Source organism: Dendropsophus ebraccatus, chromosome 12, assembly GCF_027789765.1.
Source record: "Dendropsophus ebraccatus isolate aDenEbr1 chromosome 12, aDenEbr1.pat, whole genome shotgun sequence".
In the NCBI taxonomy this organism is placed as follows: Eukaryota; Metazoa; Chordata; class Amphibia; order Anura; family Hylidae; genus Dendropsophus; species Dendropsophus ebraccatus.
In genome coordinates, this window is record NC_091465.1 from 92084106 (window position 1) to 92105625 (window position 21520).

At 49.8% G+C, this 21520-nt stretch overlaps 1 protein-coding gene across 1 annotated transcript in view; it reads left to right on the top strand.

The window, feature by feature from the left end:
- Window positions 1-21520, top strand: part of LOC138769948 (IgGFc-binding protein-like) — a 133835-nt gene that overhangs the window by 71964 nt on the left and 40351 nt on the right. Inside the window, exons 20-25 of the mRNA XM_069948721.1 lie at window positions 1428-1569; window positions 8059-8387; window positions 10923-11493; window positions 12566-13164; window positions 13504-14068; window positions 14190-14758. Of these exons, the coding sequence (XP_069804822.1) occupies window positions 1428-1569; window positions 8059-8387; window positions 10923-11493; window positions 12566-13164; window positions 13504-14068; window positions 14190-14758 (2775 nt within the window). The remainder of the gene's footprint in view (window positions 1-1427; window positions 1570-8058; window positions 8388-10922; window positions 11494-12565; window positions 13165-13503; window positions 14069-14189; window positions 14759-21520) is intronic.

Sequence of the window (21520 nt, forward strand, 5' to 3'; positions counted from 1 at the left end):
ACACACAGGGGGATCCATCAGCCATCCCTGACCACACACAGTGGGATCCATCAGCAATCCATGACCTCACAACGGGATCCATCAGCCATCCCTGACCACACACAGCGGGATCCATCAGCCATCCCTGCCAACACACAGCGGGATCCATCAGCCATCCCTGACCACACACAGTGGGATCCATCAGCCATCCCTGACCACACACAGCGGGATCCATCAGCCATCCCTGACCACACACAGCAGGATCCCTCAGCCATCCCTGACCACACACAGTGGGATCCATCAGCCATCCCTGACCACACACAGTGGGATCCATCAGCCATCCCTGACCACACACAGCGGGATCCATCAGCCATCCCTGACCACACACAGCAGGATCCCTCAGCCATCCCTGACCACACACAGCAGGATCCCTCAGCCATCCCTGACCACACACAGTGGGATCCATCAGCAATCCCTGACCTCACAACGGGATCCATCAGCCATCCCTGACCACACACACAGCGGGATCCATCAGCCATCCCTGACCACACACAGCGGGATCCATCAGCCATCCCTGACCACACACAGTGGGATCCATCAGCATTCCCTGACCTCACAAGGGGATCCATCAGCCATCCCTGACCACACACAGCGGGATCCATCAGCCATCCCTGACCACACACAACTGGATCCATCAGCCATCCCTGACCTCACACAGTGGGATCCATCAGCCATCCCTGACCACACACAACCGGATCCATCAGCCATCCCTGACCACACACAGCGGGATCCATCAGCCATCCCTGACCACACACAACCGGATCCATCAGCCATCCCTGACCTCACACAGTGGGATCCATCAGCCATCCCTGACCTCACACAGTGGGATCCATCAGCCATCCCTGATCACACAACGGGATTATATCTCCACATTAGAAGGCAATATCTGTTTTACTGACCTCATATCTCTGGGGGTTCTGATGGCAGATACTGGAGAAAAGAAGGGCTGGGAAAGAAGAGTCTGGAGGAGGGGACAAGGGGGACTGGAGGAGGGGGCAGAAGAGTCTGTAGTAGGGGAAAGAGGAGTCTAGGGGATCTGGAGGAGAGGAGAGAAGAGTCTGGAGGAGCATGACCTCTTATAGAAAACATATACGCTTGGCTGAGCTAATCATGTACATCTATGGGGCAGGTTGGACATGTATGGGGCAGATAGGACATGTATGGGGCAGGTAGGACATGTATGGGGCAGGTAGGACATGTATGGGGCAGGTAGGACATGTATGAGTATCTTCTATAGGTTGTAGCCTTCTTCACACTGTGCACAACCAGAGATGAACTCTCTCCAATGTTGTGCACTATGTGGATTACTGCACCTCTTTGTGGCTGTGGCAGGCCGATGAGCCCCCCAGATCCCAGGGTCTCCTTCACCTGACATTCTCCCTTTTTAGGCCAATGAGAGTGTGATGAGCGATGACTGTGGTCAGGAATGTTCTTGTCTCCACGGAGGAGGTCTGAGCTGCCGCTCTATCAGCTGTGCCGACGATGAGACCTGCCTTGTCCTCAATGGGGTTAGGACTTGTGGAAAGAAAGGTGAGTTACACGAGATGGTTGCATCCAGAATATATGTGAATGATGTATATGTATATATGATGGGATCCATCAGCCGACCCCTGGACTATCATATACATGTGTGGAGATTTACATCGCAGTATGGGGGATTACCCAGAAAAATCTGTATTTTATGACACAATCGACAGATGCTGCCCTTAGTTGCCCCCTTTGGTGCCCTGATCTGCTGCTTGTGGTATGCTGATCTGCCCCTCATGTGTCCTGATCCTCCCCTTGTGGTGTCCTGATCTTCCCCTTGTGGTTCCTTGATCTTCCCCTTGTGGTGCCCTGATCTTCCCCTTGTGGTTCCCTGATCCTCCCCTTGCAGTGTCCTGATCTTCCCCTTGTGGTGTCCTGATATTCCCCATGTGGTTCCCTGATCCTCCCCTTGCGGTGTCCTGATCTTCCCCTTGTGGTGTCCTGATCCTCCCCTTGCAGTGTCCTGATCTTCCCCTTGTGGTGTCCTGATATTCCCCATGTGGTTCCCTGATCTTCCCCTTGCGGTGTCCTGATCTTCCCCTTGTGGTGTCCTGATCTTCCCCTTCTGGTTCCCTGATCTTCCCCTTGTGGTGTCCTGATCTTCCCCTTGTGGTTCCCTGATCTTCCCCTTGTGGTGTCCTGATCTTCCCCTTGTGGTGTCCTGATCTTCCCCTTGTGGTGTCCTGATCTTCCCCTTGTGGTGTCCTGATCTTCCCCTTGTGGTGTCCTGATCTTCCCCTTGTGGTGTCCTGATCTTCCCCTTGTGGTGCCCTGATCTTCCCCTTGTGGTGTCCTGATCTTCCCCTTGTGGTGTCCTGATCTTCCCTTGTGGTTCCCTTATCTTCCCCTTGTGGTGTCCTGATCTTCCCCTTGTGGTTCCTTGATCTTCCCCTTGTGGTGTCCTGATCTTCCCCTTGTGGTGTCCTGATCTTCCCCTTGTGGTGTCCTGATCTTCCCCTTGTGGTGCCCTGATCTTCCCCTTGTGGTGCCCTGATCTTCCCCTTGTGGTGTCCTGATCTTCCCCTTGTGGTGTCCTGATCTTCCCTTGTGGTTCCCTTATCTTCCCCTTGTGGTGTCCTGATCTTCCCCTTGTGGTTCCTTGATCTTCCCCTTGTGGTGTCCTGATCTTCCCCTTGTGGTGCCCTGTTCTTCCCCTTGTGGTGTCCTGATCTTCCCCTTGTGGTTCCTTGATCTTCCCCTTGTGGTGCCCTGATGTTCCCCTTGTGGTGCCCTGATCTTCCCCTTGTGGTGCCCTGATCTTCCCCTTGTGGTGTCCCGATCTTCCCCTTGTGGAGCCCTGATCTTCCCCTTGTGGTGTCCTGATCTTCCCCTTGTGGTGCCCTGATCTTCCCCTTGTGGTTCCCTAATCTTTCCCTTGTGGTGTCCTGATCTTCCCTTCTGGTTCCTTGATCCTCCCCTTGTGGTGTCCTGATCTTCCCCTTGTGGTGTCCTGATCTTCCCCTTGTGGTGTCCTGATCTTCCCCTTGTGGTGCCCTGATCTTCCCCTTGTGGTGTCCTGATCTTCCCCTTGTGGTGTCCTGATCTTCCCTTGTGGTTCCCTTATCTTCCCCTTGTGGTGTCCTGATCTTCCCCTTGTGGTTCCTTGATCTTCCCCTTGTGGTGTCCTGATCTTCCCCTTGTGGTGCCCTGATCTTCCCCTTGTAGTGCCCTGATCTTCCCCTTGTGGTGCCCTGATCTTCCCCTTGTGGTGTCCCGATCTTCCCCTTGTGGTGTCCTGATCTTCCCCTTCTGGTTCCCTCATCTTTCCCTTGTGGTGTCCTGATCTTCCCTTCTGGTTCCTTGATCCTTCCCTTGTGGTGCCCTGATCTTCCCCTTGTGGTGTCCTGATCTTCCCCTTGTGGTGTCCTGATCTTCCCCTTGTGGTGTCCTGATCTTCCCCTTGTGGTGTCCTGATCTTCCCCTTGTGGAGCCCTGATCTTCCCCTTGTGGTGTCCTGATCTTCCCCTTGTGGTGCCCTGATCTTCCCCTTGTGGTGTCCTGATCTTCCCCTTGTGGTGCCCTGATCTTCCCCTTGTGGTGTCCTGATCTTCCCCTTGTGGTGTCCTGATCTTCCCTTGTGGTTCCCTTATCTTCCCCTTGTGGTGTCCTGATCTTCCCCTTGTGGTTCCTTGATCTTCCCCTTGTGGTGTCCTGATCTTCCCCTTGTGGTGCCCTGATCTTCCCCTTGTGGTGCCCTGATCTTCCCCTTGTGGTGCCCTGATCTTCCCCTTGTGGTGTCCCGATCTTCCCCTTGTGGTGTCCTGATCTTCCCCTTCTGGTTCCCTCATCTTTCCCTTGTGGTGTCCTGATCTTCCCTTCTGGTTCCTTGATCCTTCCCTTGTGGTGCCCTGATCTTCCCCTTGTGGTGTCCTGATCTTCCCCTTGTGGTGTCCTGATCTTCCCCTTGTGGTGCCCTGATCTTCCCCTTGTGGTGTCCTGATCTTCCCCTTGTGGTGTCCTGATCTTCCCTTGTGGTTCCCTTATCTTCCCCTTGTGGTGTCCTGATCTTCCCCTTGTGGTTCCTTGATCTTCCCCTTGTGGTGTCCTGATCTTCCCCTTGTGGTGCCCTGATCTTCCCCTTGTAGTGCCCTGATCTTCCCCTTGTGGTGCCCTGATCTTCCCCTTGTGGTGTCCCGATCTTCCCCTTGTGGTGTCCTGATCTTCCCCTTCTGGTTCCCTCATCTTTCCCTTGTGGTGTCCTGATCTTCCCTTCTGGTTCCTTGATCCTTCCCTTGTGGTGCCCTGATCTTCCCCTTGTGGTGTCCTGATCTTCCCCTTGTGGTGTCCTGATCTTCCCCTTGTGGTGTCCTGATCTTCCCCTTGTGGTGTCCTGATCTTCCCCTTGTGGAGCCCTGATCTTCCCCTTGTGGTGTCCTGATCTTCCCCTTGTGGTGCCCTGATCTTCCCCTTGTGGTGTCCTGATCTTCCCCTTCTGGTTCCCTCATCTTTCCCTTGTGGTGTCCTGATCTTCCCTTCTGGTTCCTTGATCCTCCCCTTGCGGTGTCTCGATCTTCCCCTTCTGGTTCCCTTATCTTCCCCTTGTGGTGTCCTGATCTTCCCCTTGTGGTGTCCTGATCTTCCCCTTGTGGTGCCCTGATCTTCCCCTTGTGGTGTCCTGATCTTCCCCTTGTGGTGCCCTTATCTTCCCCTTGTGGTGTCCTGATCTTCCCCTTGTGGTGTCCTGATCTTACCTTTGTGGTGTCCTGATCTTCCCCTTGTGGTTCTTTCTCCTGCCTCCTGTGGGGCCCTTTACATAGCTACATAGTTAATACGGTTGAAAAAAGACACATGTCCATCAAGTTCAACCAAGGAGGGGATGGATACAGGGAAGGGGGATATACAAGGAGGGGATGGATACAGGGAAGGGGGATATACAAGGAGGGGATGGATACAGGGAAGGGGGATATACAAGGAGGGGATGGATACAGGGAAGGGGGATATACAAGGAGGGGATGGATACAGGGAAGGGGGATATACAAGGAGGGGATGGATGGAGGGAAGGGGGATATACAAGGAGGGGATGGATACAGGGAAGGGGGATATACAAGGAGGGGATGGATACAGGGAAGGGGGATATACAAGGAGGGGATGGATACAGGGAAGGGGGATATACAAGGAGGGGATGGATGGAGGGAAGGGGGATATACAAGGAGGGGATGGATGGAGGGAAGGGGGATATACAAGGAGGGGATGGATACAGGGAAGGGGGATATACAAGGAGGGGATGGATACAGGGAAGGGGGAGGGGTGATAGGCTCTATACATACAGGGAAGGGGGAGGGGTGATAGGTTCTATACATACAGGGAAGGGGGAGGGGTGATAGTACTATACATACAGGGAAGGGGGAGGGGTGATAGGTTCTATACATACAGGGAAGGGGGATGGGTGATAGGTTCTATACATACAGGGAAGGGGGAGGGGTGATAGGTTCTATACATACAGGGAAGGGGGAGGGGTGATAGGTTCTATACATACAGGGAAGGGGGAGGGGTGATAGGTTCTATACATACATGGGAGGGGGAGGGGTGATAGTACTATACATACAGGGAAGGGGGAGGGGTGATAGTACTATACATACAGGGAAGGGGGAGGGGTGATAGGTTCTATACATACAGGGAAGGGGGAGGGGTGATAGTACTATACATACAGGGAAGGGGGAGGGGTGATAGGTTCTATACATACAGGGAAGGGGGAGGGGTGATAGGTTCTATACATACAGGGGAGGGGGAGGGGTGATAGGTTCTATACATATGCATTTATATTATTTTGCTCTAAGAACTTATCTCTACTGTTGTTGCTGTGACCAGATCCTGGGGTGACTGTTCCACAGATTCACAGTTCTCATGGTAAAGAAGGCTTGTCGCCTCCGGAGATTGAACCTTTTTTTCTCGAGGCGGAGGCAGCGCCCCCTTGTCTCTCCAGGCGGAGGCAGCGCCCCCTTGTCTCTCAAGGCGGAGGCAGCGCCCCCTTGTCTCTCCGGGCGGAGGCAGCGCCCCCTTGTCTCTCCGGGCGGAGGCAGCGCCCCCTTGTCTCTCCAGGTGGAGGCAGCGCCCCCTTGTCTCTCCAGGTGGAGGCAGCGCCCCCTTGTCTCTCCGGGCGGAGGCAGCGCCCCCTTGTCTCTCTGGGTGGAGGCAGCGCCCCCTTGTCTCTCCAGGTGGAGGCAGCGCTCCCTTAGTCTCTCTAGGTGGAGGCAGCGCCCCCTTGTCTCTCTGGGTGGAGGCAGTGCCCTCTTGTCTCTCTGGGTGGAGGCAGCGCCCCCTTGTCTCTCCGGGCGGAGGCAGCGCCCCCTTGTCTCTCCAGGTGGAGGCAGCGCCCCCTTGTCTCTCTGGGTGGAGGCGGCGCCCCCTTGTCTCTCTGGGTGGAGGCAGTGCCCTCTTGTCTCTCTGGGTGGAGGCAGCGCCCTCTTGTCTTTCCAGGCGGAGGCAGCGCCCCCTTGTCTCTCCGGGTGGAGGCAGCGCCCCCTTGTCTCTCTGGGTGGAGGCAGCGCCCCCTTGTCTCTCTGGGTGGAGGCAGCGCCCCCTTGTCTCTCTGGGTGGAGGCAGCGCCCCCTTGTCTCTCCGGGTGGAGGCAGCGCCCCCTTGTCTCTCTGGGTGGAGGCAGCGCCCCCTTGTCTCTCTGGGTGGAGGCAGCGCCCCCTTGTCCTTTGAGGGGGTTTTACCTGGAACATCTTCCCCCCATATTTCCTGTAGGGGCCCCCGTTATATATGTAAATAAATTAATCATCTCCCCTTATCCGTCTCTTCTCCAGACTGAACACATGTAATTCTATTATCTCTCCTCATAACTAAGATGCTCCATTCCCCTTATTAGTTTAGTGGCCGTCTTTGTTCCCTGTCCAGCTCTAGAACGTCCTTTTTATGAATTGGATTCCAGAACTGGACGGTGACTCCAGATGGGGCCGCACCAAAGCTTTATAGGGGGGTAATATTATATCCCTGCCCCCAGAGTCCAGGCCGGGTATATACATGACAATATCCTGCTGGCCTTACAAGCAGCTGACTGACATTGTGCTGTTCTGTAGTCTATTATCTACAAGTACAACCAGATCCTTCTCCATCAGCGACCGCACCAGTGTAACCACCCAAGGACATATGCGGCTGCAGGTTATTACTCCCCCCAGGACATATGCGGCTGCAGGTTATTACTCCCCCCAGGACATAGGATGCTGCAGGTTATTACTCCCCCCAGGACATAGGATGCTGCAGGTTATTACTCCCCCCAGGACATAGGATGCTGCAGATTATTACTCCCCCCAGGACATAGGATGCTGCAGGTTATTACTCCCCCCAGGACATAGGATGCTGCAGGTTATTACTCCCCCCAGAACATAGGATGCTGCAGGTTATTACTCCCCCCAGGACATATGATGCATGTGGGTTATTACTCCCCCCAGGACATAGGATGCTGCAGGTTATTACTCCCCCTAGGACATATGATGCATGTGGGTTATTACTCCCCCCCAGGACATAGGATGCTGCAGGTTATTACTCCCCCCAGGACATATGATGCTGCAGGTTATTACTCCCCCCAGGACATAGGATGCTGCAGGTTATTACTCCCCCCAGGACATATGATGCATGTGGGTTATTACTCCCCCCAGGACATAGGATGCTGCAGGTTATTACTCCCCCCAGGACATAGGATGCTGCAGGTTATTACTCCCCCCAGGACATATGATGCATGTGGGTTATTACTCCCCCCAGGACATAGGATGCTGCAGGTTATTACTCCCCCCAGGACATAGGATGCTGCAGGTTATTACTCCCCCCAGGACATAGGATGCATGTGGGTTATTAGTACCTAGGTGCATAACTTACAGTACACTAGTGGTGGACACAATGATAGACTCAAGACAATGCTCCTTATAATGCACGACTGGATTTTGCTGGCTTTAGTAGCAGCTGACTGACCTTATAATTCTTTTGTGCATTTTTCTCCCCACATGTTATAATCACGGGGTTAATATTCACATCACCTATTTCCTGGTTCAGACCCTTGCAAGATGAAGACGTGTCATATGAAGGAGACCTGTCAGGTCCGGGACGGGAGGGCGGAGTGTGTCCCGGATTACATGGGCCTGTGCTGGGCCTGGGGCGACCCTCACTACCACACCTTTGATGAGAAGGAGTTCAGCTTCCAGGGCACCTGTAGCTACATCCTGGCGCAGCACAATGGGAGAGTTCCTACTCTTGAATGGTTCCAGCTTTTGGCGAAGAACGATGACAGAGGAACCGACGAAGGTTCATTCGTCAAGAAGATTATAATAACTATATACAACATGACGATCACCATACAAGTCGGGGAATTCCCTTACATACAAGTAAGTGGTGGGAATATTAGATTTATTGCACGCCTGATTGCTGGGAATCAGTTGCTTCCTTAAAGGAATTCTCTACTTTAGACAATCACTACTTGTGGAAACTGTTGCTTCAATAACAAACCATCCTCCTGCTGGACCGGCAGTGATCAGCTGTGATCTGTGCGGAAACCAGAGCTCAATCTCCCTGCAGCGCCACCACAGGGGATCTAAATGATTACACAGTGTCCATTCCTATACTATATTCCTATAGTTACTGCTCCAGTCTTCTATCTTCACTATCAGTGGCTGAGGTGGGACACCCCTGGCTGAGCGGCCATAGTAACGATAGAAGACCGGAGCAGTAAGTATACTCCCCGCCCCCCCATGGGTAAAGATGGTGGAAATGGTCAGTTGAGCATAGAGCTCGATCGAGTAGCATGCTCGCCGACACTATTCCCCAGCTGTATAAGTATTCCCCAATCTACTATACACTGGTGTTGAACAAATTTGCTGAACTGTTCTTGTTTGACAACGTTCTCCAAACCTGAGTGCTTGGTATTTGAATCCCGGTGGCTGTAGACATTGGATGCTGCCCTAGGGAGTCCTGAATACAACCATAAGCCGTAGGCTGTATCCATGTCTTCCAGGACTCCCCTAGGGCAGCATCCAACTCCTGGGGTCTGGAGAACATTGCAATCCTGAAGAGTTCGGCAAATTGGCTCAGCACTACTATACGCCAATGATGGTGGCCACTTACTGATGGGCATGCTAGAAAGACACCAATACTGCAGAACGTTGGCACCATCTAATGAATCGAATGAAAAAATGAGACTCTTGTGGCCTCCATCAGATATCAGGCTATGGATATGTCTACTGTAGATGATGAGACCGTTCCGGGTGCAACGTGAAATGAGGCTAAGATGTCCTACAACCATCAGTGGAGAAGAGTCACCAGGATGACAGGACCCTATTTGGCCCGATTCGGCCGATTATCGTTCGGTGGAATAGAGAGAACGATCAGCCGATTATTGTGTCATCGGCTGATCGTTCATTTAGGGCCAGACCTAAAATCATCGGTCCCCCACCGCACATCGCTACGGTTGAATAGCGGTGCGCGGCGGGAGACCGACGATTTGAAAAGAAGCAGCATCATACATTACCTGTCAGGGCTTCTTCTCCGCTCTGTGTTCCTCCCCGGGTCCCGCGCTCTGGCTTCAGAATGGCCTGTCAGCTGACGGAGCGCTCAGCCAATCACAGGCTGGGACCGCCGCGGCCTGTGATTGGCTGAGTGGTCTGTCAGCTGACAGGCCATTCTGAAGCTAGAGCGCGGGACCCGGGGAGGAACACAGAGCGGAGAAGACCTGCCAGGTAATGTATGTTGCAAGGGCTGCAAGGACATCGGTAACGATGTCCCTGCAGCCCTTGCTCAACAATCATCGGGCCGTGGAATAGGCCCAGTAAATGAGCGGCGATCGTTGATCAGGCCCTCCTCGGCCCGTGGAATAGGACCCTAAGACTTTTTCAGTTTTTCTATCTACAGGGCCATGTAATGGCTTGTTTGTTACAGGAATAGTTGTACTGTGTAATGGCGTCTTTCATTTTACCATAACATGTATCACGGAACCCCAAATATATAATGTATGATGGAACCCCAAATATATAATGTATGATGGAACCCCAAATATATAATGTATGATGGAACCCCAAATATATCATGTATGATGGAACCCCAAATATATTATTTATGAAGATATAAATGAGTGAAATCGTAAAAAAGAATGCAATATGGTAACGTTTGGGGGGTTCCTGTGTCTACGTAATGCACTATATGGTAAAAGCGACCTGATACCACTATTCTATAGGTCCGAACACAACCAGATGCAGGTTACACAGATTCTCTGATGTTATATATATTTTTTTATGAAATCCTTTTCTTTGGCAACTAATTATTACTAAAATGGGCCTATTGTGACTCCTATAATGGTTTTATTTTTTCACCTACGGGGCTGTATGGGGCGTCATTTTTTGCTCCATGATCTCTAGTTTTTATTAATACCATATTTCTGTAGCACAGACGTTTTGATCACTTTTTATTATTTTTTATATATATATAATGTAACAAAAAATTTGCAATCCTGGCATTTTTCCCTCTTTTCGTTTACGCTGTTCGCAATGACAAGTATGCGCGCTACGGTATATAATATGTTTATTTTTTATATGTTTTATTTATATTATGGGATAGGAGGGTGATTTTAACTTTTATTGGGGGAGGGGCTTTAGGGTATTTTTAAAAACATTTTAACTTTTTTTTTTTTACACACTTTAAGTCCCCCTGGGGGCTATTACATGCAATCATCAGATTACATACACTGATCACTGCTATGCCATAGGCCATAGTGCCGCTTTAAAGGAAGGAAAAACTAATGACCCCCCACCCAAATCTAACAATGTGGAGGACTACGATGAGTCCAATGTTGGAGGCATCTCATTGTCCCCAATGTGTCCCCAACATGTATGCAAGCAGCTTTATGACTTATCACACAATATCTCTCGCAGGTCAACGGTGAGAAGACAAAGCTGCCCGTACGTCTAGCAGGAGGGAAAATCTCTATAAGTCGCAGTGGACTGACGGCAAATGTGGAAACCAAATCTGGAGTGAGAGTGTCTTTCGACTGGAATTCACATTGCGCTTTGTTTGTTCCCAGTAGTTACCACAATGCTATAGCTGGTCTCTGTGGGAACTTCAACCAAGATCCAAGTGATGATCAGCAATCTCCTAATGGGACCCTGATCAACTCCACCATAGAGTGGGCAGCTTCATGGACAGTCAACGACAGAGACCCATTCTGCTTCCACTCTTGTCCAGGACAATGTCCAACCTGTGAGGAGAGCAAGAAGAGACTGTACGGAGGAGACGCCAACTGTGGAATCCTCTTCAAAAAAGATGGACCTTTCCGAGAGTGCATCTCCAGAGTCAGCCCCAACGAGTTCTTTGATGGTTGTCTCTATGATGTCTGCATAAACGATGGGGCTAAAGTCATCCTGTGTAAAGCTCTCGAGTCATATGCAAGCACCTGCATGAGCGAAGGAATTAAGGTCTATGACTGGAGGACAACTTCAGGTTGCCGTAAGTACAACTAGCCTTTCTAGATACAGAGAGAGAGAGAGAGAGAGAGGAGATAGGAGATAGATAGATAGATAGATAGATAGATATTAGATAGATAGTTATGCAGTTTCTCACTAGGATATCGGGGACTTTGAACAGCAGTCTCTATATATGCTTTACTTGAAAATAAGACTTTAGCTGTAGACCGGATGGAAATGACAGTGGGCTATGTCAAGGGGGGGACCTATCTGGACCCTGAGTACTCAGCTCTAGGGGCTCTAACCACAATGAGTCAGTGGCCATAGACTTACTGCTTTCTGTAGTACCTCCTGTAGACATAGGCAGTGTTTTCTTGAGAAGAAGACATATGATGGCCCCTTAGCGTGGATCAGTCCTGTTTCCCCGACCACAGTAGCCTCACTGCTGGTGTTGCTAGCCCAGTATGGCTAGTGCAGGATCACTTGGAAGAAAAGTATAGGAATCAACTTGGAACCCCACAGATATGTCCTGGCCTTAGGCCAGGCCCTGGAAAGTCCTTCAGCAGGGAACTTTCTCTACAAGGTGAGATCTGATCCACCACTAGACAAGTTCTTCACTGCCCCACCCAGCTCAAGGATTGGATAGCAGTGTACAGTACATAGTCCACTCTTTACCATGCATCCTCCTCAGCTGTGCACTACAAGACATAGGGCAATACATAGACTTACACCTAGTGGTAAAAATGGAAAAATGCAACAAAGGTACAAAATGTGAGTCCTCCACCCCAGAATATACTGTATAGGGACACCTGAGGACAGGTGGGCACAAAATAGCAGGGGCCACCCTGCTCTGGGACGCTGCATATACAGCGTACTATGGGTTTGAGCCCATAGTGGTCAGAAAGCTGTGAAGGCGGTTTTAGCCTGAGAAGAAGTTGAAGAATCTCAGGGAGGTTATATGGAAATATTTTAGAAAATACACCATGTAGATGTAGCAGAGCTGACTGCATTACTGAATACGTTAATTCGGTGATGATGAAAGTGAAGTTATCGAGTTTTAGATTCTGTTCAGTTCTTTCTATCTCATAAAGTTTCCATCATTTTTTTTATATTAGCAAAATTATGTGAGGATCCGAACAGTCACTATAACTCCTGTGGAAACGCCTGTCCAGCCAGCTGCGCCGACAAAGAGGCTCCGGCTACCTGTACGAAACCGTGTATAGAAACCTGTGAATGCAATGAGGGCACCATCCTCAGCGGGGACAAATGTGTTCCAGTCAAGAGCTGCGGATGTCAATATAACGGCCGATATTACGATCTTCACCAAACCTGGTACAACGAGAAATGCAGCGTACAATGCAAGTGTGACCCAGACCTGGTCCAGGTGGTCTGCCAGTCAGTCCGATGCAAAGAGGGCGAGAGCTGCCAGATCGTCAATGGGATACGAGGGTGCTATGCTTTAGGGTTCTCCACCTGCATAGCCTCCGGGGGTCCTCATTACTTTATGTTTGATAAAAAGAAACTGGACTTTATGGGCACTTGTATTTACCAGCTGGTGGGCTTCACATCGACCAACAGCTCACTCACCCCCTTTAAAGCCAATGTGTGGAACGAGCACCTTGGTAACAAAGGTGTGTCCTTAACCAAAGCGGCCATCCTGGAGGTCTACAACACAACAATAACCATGAGTAAAGACCAACCGCGGAGGATCAAGGTAAAAATTATCATCAGTAGTCACAGTACGAGTCAGAAGGGTCACTGTTCCATCCTGAAACGGAAAATAAACTATTAATGTCCAAGAGGGAAGGTCTAAGCAGCAGTGGACCTTGTGTCTGGAGATGGACCTCATCTGATGGCCATGCTCTGATCAGTGGCTGACCCTATGTTTGACCAATAGCCAAAAATCCCAATAACCTAACAGCCATAAAATAATATGTCAGACATAAGGGAAAGAGTTGGTGCTCAGCCAAATGTAGGATCTCCGTCAGTGTGATAGTTACAGGTAGTGGAGGTTGTTATTGGTGACAACTAACTCTTTACCTTATTTTGATAGGTTGATGGGCATTTTGTGAACTTACCTTACTATCTTGAGTCTACGAAGCTCATTGCCTACACTTCGGGGGCCCACACAATCATCAGGACCAATTTCGGGCTGACCTTAAGTTTTGATGGTTGGAGTTATGTCACTGTAAGGCTGCCTAATGCATACAAAGGAGCCTCCAGTGGTCTCTGTGGAAACAACAATGGAGACCCTGAAGATGATTTCCTCCTACAAAGAGGAATAAAGGCAAAAAATCCACAAGAATTTGGAACACACTGGAAGGTGGGAGAAGTAGAAGGATGTAAAGACGACTGTGTAGATTGCCCCAAGTTCAGTGAGGCTGATAAAGAAGTCTACAAGGGAGACCAGTATTGTGGGCTTCTTACCAGTCTGGATGGACCCTTCAGTCAATGTCACCATGTGATCGATCCGACTCCTTACTTTGAAGACTGTGTATATGACGCGTGTGTTTACAAGGGACGGCAATCTTCTGTCTGCGCCAGCATTGCTGCCTATGTCTCTGAGTGTCAACACAATGGTTCTCTGGTCAAGGAATGGAGGACGCCATCTTTCTGCAGTAAGTTTTCTATCACAGTAGGAAAAAACAACATATTAACGATGGAGTCAATATGAATAAAATGCTCTTACCATACTTAGCATAAGCATAAATTGTCTAATACAGAGTCTTATCTTCACAGACATCATCTGCCCCCCCAACAGCCATTACAAACTCCTTGGAGATGGATGTCCCATCACCTGTCTGGGCCTTATGCCTCCACCGACCTGCGTTAAGTCTTTTACTGAAGGCTGTTACTGTAATGATGGCTTTGTACTGAGCGGAGACGAGTGTGTGCCTATTGCAGAGTGCGGCTGTACCTTCCAAGATGTGTATTATAAGTTGGGCCAAGAATTCTTCACAGACAACCTGTGCCGGAGGAAATGTACATGTGGACCCAATGGTATCACCACCTGCGCGGACCATTCCTGTGCCGCCAATGAAGAGTGCAAAGTGGTGGATGGCGTCCTGGGCTGTCACGCTAAGGAGCTCGGCCAGTGTGTAGCTTGGGGAAACTCCCACCACATCACCTTCGATAACGTCTACTACAACATGCAGGGCACTTGTCGCTACACACTTGTTAGAGTTAATAACCTTGAGGTGACTGTGGAGAATCAGCCGTATGGTAAAATGTCCACCACCAAGTCAATCACCGTGACCTTAGGAAACCATGTCATACACATGGAGAGAGGAAGAACCTGGACCATTGAGGTTAGTGGGACCAATACACTTGTAACGTGACCCAATCCTATCATCATCTATAACAGGGGTACTCAACAATTTTTAGTGAAGGTCCATTTACTGGGGTCTATAGTCAGGTGAAGGTCCAAGCTGAACATCAGTAGGAAACGTGTTTTGTTAACTTTTCACAAAGGTTGTTGAACTATTAACATACAGAATTAATGCCCCTGTGCACTCTCCCCAGTAGTATATAGCCCCCCTGTGCACTCTCCCCAGTAGTATATAGCCCCCTTGTGCGCTCTCCCCCAGTAGTATATAGCCCCCTGTGAGCTCCCCCCAGTAGTATATAGCCCCCCTGTGCGCTCTCCCCAGTAGTATATAGCCCCCCTGTGCGCTCTCCCCCTGTAGTATATAGCCCCCTGTGAGCTCCCCCCAGTAGTATATAGCCCCCCTGTGCGCTCTCCCCCAGTAGTATATAGCCCCCCTGTGCACTCTCCCCCTGTAGTATACAGCCCCCCTGTGCGCTCTCCCCCAGTAGTATATAGCCCCCTGTGAGCTCCCCCCAGTAGTATATAGCCCCCCTGTGCGCTCTCCCCAGTAGTATATAGCCCCCCTGTGCGCTCTCCCCCTGTAGTATATAGCCCCCTGTGAGCTCCCCCCAGTAGTATATAGCCCCCCTGTGCGCTCTCCCCCAGTAGTATATAGCCCCTGTGCACTCTCCCCCTGTAGTATACAGCCCCCCTGTGCGCTCTCTCCAAGTAGTATATAGCCCCCCTGTAGTATATAGTCCCCCTGTGCGCTCTCCCCCAGTAGTATATAGCCCCCTCTATGCACTCTCCCCCTGTAGTATATAGCCCCTCTGTAGTATATATCCCCCTGTTCACTCTCCCCCTTTAGTATATAGCCCCCTGTAGTATATAGCCCCCCTGTGCTCTCTCCCCCAGTAGTACAAAGCCCCCCTGTGCTCTCTCCCCCTGTAGTATATAGCCCCCCTGTGCACTCTCCCCCTATAGTATATAGCCCCCCTGTGCTCTCTCCCCGAGTAGTATATAGCCCCCCTGTTGTATACAGCCCCCCTGTGCACTCTTCCCCTGTAGTATATAGCCCCCCTGTGCGCTCTCCCCCTGTAGTATACAGCCCCCCTGTGCGGTCTCCCCTGTAGCATATAGCCCCCATGTGCGCTCTCCCCTTGTAGTATACAGCCCCCCTGTGCGCTCCCCCCTGTAGCATATAGCCCCCATGTGCCCTCTCCCCTGTAGCATATAGCCCCCATGTGCGCTCTCCCCTGTAGTATATAGCCCCCATGTGCGCTCTCCCCTGTAGTATGTAGGCCCCTGTGCTCTCTCCCCCAGTAGTATATAGCCCCCATGTGTGCTCTCCCCCTGTAGTATACAGCCCCCCTGTGCGCTCCCCGCCTGTAGCATATAGCCCCCATGTGCACTCTCCCCTGTAGCATATAGCCCCCATGTGCGCTCTCCCCTGTAGCATATAGCTCCCATGTGCGCTCTCCCCCTGTAGTATACAGCCCCCCTGTGCGCTCCCCGCCTGTAGCATATAGCCCCCATGTGCGCTCTCCCCCTGTAGTATACAGCCCCCATGTGCGCTCTCCCCCTGTAGTATACAGCCCCCATGTGCGCTCTCCCCTGTAGTATATAGGCCCCTGTGCTCTCTCCCCCTGTAAAACCCAAAAAGCTTTTGCTGAATAGTCTTCACAAAGTAAGAAACTCACTATGCTCAAAGATGCACAACCTACACAGAACCCCAAACAACTCCTCCCACAGAAGAGACATCTGAGCCAAGCCAACAATCTTGAAAATCATCATTAAAGTTTATTTTATACAATCATTTAGAAAATGTAGTATACACACAAGCAGATTTCTTATTTATTAAAAAATTATATATTCTTTGTACAGAGGAGGACAACGCAACATAAGGAAAGGGAGACGGCACGGATCATGCATGTGTCATGGAGGAAGTAGGATGCATGCTTTAGCCAGCGAATCTCATATATCACAAATGTGCATCATGCAATATACAGAAAAGCATGCAAACAACGCAGCCATAATACTATAAAAGATGATCGTCAGAGGCGAAGAAGTAAATGAGGTAAAAATGCAAAGTGCTTGAACACCAACCAACGATCTCCTACAAGAGAGAGCCGTATAATACAGTACAGAATCAGACACTGCATGCGAGCCGTGCAGCTCCCTTACCCACAGAGACACCCCAACGCACGTCTCGGTACGTCCTTCGTCAGGAGGTGCATGATGGGAAGAGAGTGTGGTATTTACAGGGTAACTGACCAATCAGGGGCAGATATGAACAGGTGTATAGTCTAAGCAAACAATTCACCTAGGGTGGGCACGTTGAAGGATTACAGCGTCGGCGCCGGCTCTCTCGTTGGTTGGTGTTCAAGCACTTTGCATTTTTACCTCATTTACTTCTTCGCCTCTGACGATCATCTTTTATAGTATTATGGCTGCGTTGTTTGCATGCTTTTCTGTATATTGCATGATGCACATTTGTGATATATGAGATTCGCTGGCTAAAGCATGCATCCTACTTCCTCCATGACACATGCATGATCCGTGCCGTCTCCCTTTCCTTATGTTGCGTTGTCCTCCTCTGTCCAAAGAATATATAATTCTTTCATGAATAAAAAATCTGCTTGTGTGTATACTACATTTTCTAAATGATTGTACAAAATAAACTTTATTGATGATTTTCAAGATTGTTGGCTTGGCTCAGATGTCTCTTCTGTGGGAGGAGTTGTTTTGGGGTTCTCTCTCCCCCTGTAGTATATAGCCCCCATGTGTGCTCTCCCCCTGTAGTATATAGCCCCCTGTGCTCTCTCCCCCAGTAGTATATAGCCCCCATGTGTGCTCTCCCCCAGTAGTATATAGCCCCCTGTGCTCTCTCCCCCTGTAGTATATAGCCCCCCCGTGTGCTTTCCCCTAGTAGTACATAGCCCCCCTTTGCGCTCTGCCCCTATAGTATATAGCTCCCTTGTGCGCTCTCCCAGTAGTATATAGCCCCCTTGTGCGCTCTCCACCAGTAGTATATAGCCCCTCTGTGTCTCTCCCCTGTAGTATATAGGCTCCTGTGCTCTCTCCCCCTGTAGTATATAGCCCCCATGTGCGCTCTCCCTCTGTAGTATATAGCCACTGTGCGCTCTCCCCCAGTAGTATATAGCCCCTGTGCGCTCTCCCCTAGTAGTATATAGCCCCTGTGCGCTCTCTCCCAGTAGTATATAGCCCCCTGTGCGCTCTCCCCCAGTAGTATATAGCCCCTGTGCGCTCTTTCCCAGCAGTATATAGCCCCCTGTGCGCTCTCTCCCAGTAGTATATAGCCCCCTGTGCGCTCTCTCCCAGTAGTATATAGCCCCCTGTGCGCTCTCCCCCAGTAGTATATAGCCCCTGTGCGCTCTTTCCCAGCAGTATATAGCCCCCTGTGCGCTCTCTCCCAGTAGTATATAGCCCCCTGTGCGCTCTCTCCCAGTAGTATATAGCCCCCTGTGCGCTCTCCCCCAGTAGTATATAGCCCCTGTGCGCTCTTTCCCAGTAGTATATAGCCCCGTGTGCGCTCTCTCCCTCCCATCTATATAATAAAAATCAAATTCTGTCTGTCTGTCTGTCTGTCTGTCTGTCACAAATAGACTTCCAAACGCCTGAACCTTTTGACCCCAAATTTGGCCCACAGATACATTGGGTGCCCGGGAAGGTTATAGCGAAGGTCCCGTCCCCGCCAGATGTACAGGAGAGGAGGGGGAGGGGAAAGAGCGGCGCCCCATAGAGATGAATTGGAAAATCTCCTCACTGCAAACACAGGTGATATAATTAGCTGCAGCAGACACGGCAGTTGGAGCCTTAGCAACCAATAGGATTACTGCTTTCATTTTCACAGGGAGCAATGGTTGCTAGGGAAGCTGCCTCACAACATCCACAGTAATAACTGGTAGACCCCCTACTCCAACTATACAGTACATGTATACAGGACCCCCTACTCCATCTATACAGTACATGTATACAGGACCCCCTACTCCATCCATACAGTACATGTATATACAGGACCCCCTACTCCATCTATACAGTACATGTATATACAGGGCCCCCTACTCCATCTATACAGTACATGTATATACAGGACCCCCTACTCCATCTATACAGTACATGTATACAGGACCCCCTACTCCATCTATACAGTACATGTATACAGGGCCCCCTACTCCATCTATACAGTACATGTATACAGGACCCCCTACTCCATCTATACAGTACATGTATACAGGACCCCCTACTCCATGTATACAGTACATATATATACAGAAACCCCTACTCTATCTATACAGTACATGTATATACAGGATCCCCTACTCCATGTATACAGTACATATATATATACAGAAACCCCTACTCCATCTATACAGTACATATATATACAGGGCCCCCTACTCCATCTATACAGTATATATATATACAGGACCCCCTACTCCATCTATACAGTACATGTATATACAGGAGCCCCTACTCCATCTATACAGTACATGTATATACAGGACCCCCTACTCCATCTATACAGTACATGTATACAGGACCCCCTACTCCATCTATACAGTACATGTATATACAGGACCCCCTACTCCATCTGTACAGTACATGTATATACAGGGCCCCCTACTCCATCTATACAGTACATGTATATACAGGGCCCCCTATTCCATCTATACAGTACATGTATACAGGACCCCCTACTCCATCTATACAGTACATGTATACAGGACCCCCTACTCCATCTATACAGTACATGTATACAGGACCCTCTACTCCATCTATACAGTACATGTATATACAAGACCCCCTACTCCATCTATACAGTACATGTATACAGGACCCCCTACTCCATCTATACAGTACATGTATATACAAGACCCCCTACTCCATCTATACAGTACATGTATACAGGACCCCCTACTCCATCTATACAGTACATGTATATACAGGGCCCCCTACTCCATCTATACAGTACATGTATATACAGGGCCCCCTACTCCATCTATACAGTACATGTATGCAGGACCCCCTACTCCATCTATACAGTACATGTATACAGGACCCCCTACTCCATCTATACAGTACATGTATATACAGGACCCCCTACTCCATCTATACATTACATGTATATACAGGACCCCCTACTCCATCTATACAGTACATGTATATACAGGACCCCCTACTCCATCTATACAGGACATGTAGATACAGGGCACTACAGGTATACCAAACTGTGACTGGATAACACTGCCATACCAGACCTGACCAATACCGCCATACTGTGACTGGATAACACCGCCACACCAGACCTGACCAATACCGCCATACTGTGACTGGATAACACCGCTATACAAGACCTGACCAAAGATTTTCTGGCAAGTCTGAACAGGAGGGTACTGCCCCTCTGCAAGGTGCTACCCTACGCACCAGAGCATGGGTGCCTAATGGTAAATACGACCCTGCAGGTATACAGGACACTACAGGTATACAGGACCCCAAAACTATACACTACAGGTGCACGGGACCTCCACCAACTATATACTACAGGTATACAGGACCCCAAACTTTACACTACAGGTAAACAGGACCCCAAAACTATACACTACAGGTATACAGGACCTCCACCAACTATATACTTCAGGTATACAGGACCTCCACCAACTATATACTATAGGTATACAGGACCCCAAACCATACACTACTGGTATACAGGACCCCAAAATTATACACTACAGGTATACAGGAACTCCACCAACTATATACTACAGGTATATAGGACCCCAAACTATACACTACAGGTATACAGGACCTCAAAACTATACACTACAGGTATACAGGACCTCCACCAACTCTATACTACAGTTATACAGGACCCTCAAACTATGCACTACAGGTATACAGGACCCCCGAACTATATACTACAGGTATACAAGACCTCCACCAAATATACACTACAGGTATCCAGGACCCTCAAACTATAAACTACAGGTATACAAGACCTCCACCAAATATACACTACAGGTATCCAGGACCCTCAAACTATAAACTACAGGTATACAAGACCTCCACCAACTCTACATTACAGCTATACAGGACCAACTATATACTACAGGTATACAGGACCCCCGAACTATACAGTACAGGTATACAGGACCTCCCTCAACTATACACTACAGGTATACAGCCCCCCCAAATACACACTACAGGTATACAGGACCCCCCAAACTATACACTATAGGTATACAGCCCCCCCAACTATGCACTACAGATATGCGAGACCCCTAAAAACTATACATTGTGGGTATACAGAACCCCTCCAACTATGCACTACAGGTATACACTAATTCCACTGATTAACTCAGATGAAACAATACCTTTAGCTTGGCCTCCTGAGCACCTTAGAACAAATCTAATTAACACACTGACACTTTATACCCGGGCAGCGCCGGGTACATTTTCTAGTATAACATAAAAAAACAAACACTTATACTCCCCCTGGTCCGGGCGTCTCCTCTTCTCTTCCCTCTTGTGGCCGCACTGCAGTAGTCACAAGAGGCCACTCTCCCCTTGCCCTGGCGCCGGCATAGTGACATCACTCAAGTGCCAACACCAGGGGCAGAGTGCGGCCTCTTGTGACCTCTGCGGCAGCCAGTGAGGGGTGACTGACAGAGAGGGAGCCGATGGCTCTCTCTCTGTCAGTGCTTCCGCCGCGCGGTAGATATCAGCGCTCGTTACGAGCGCA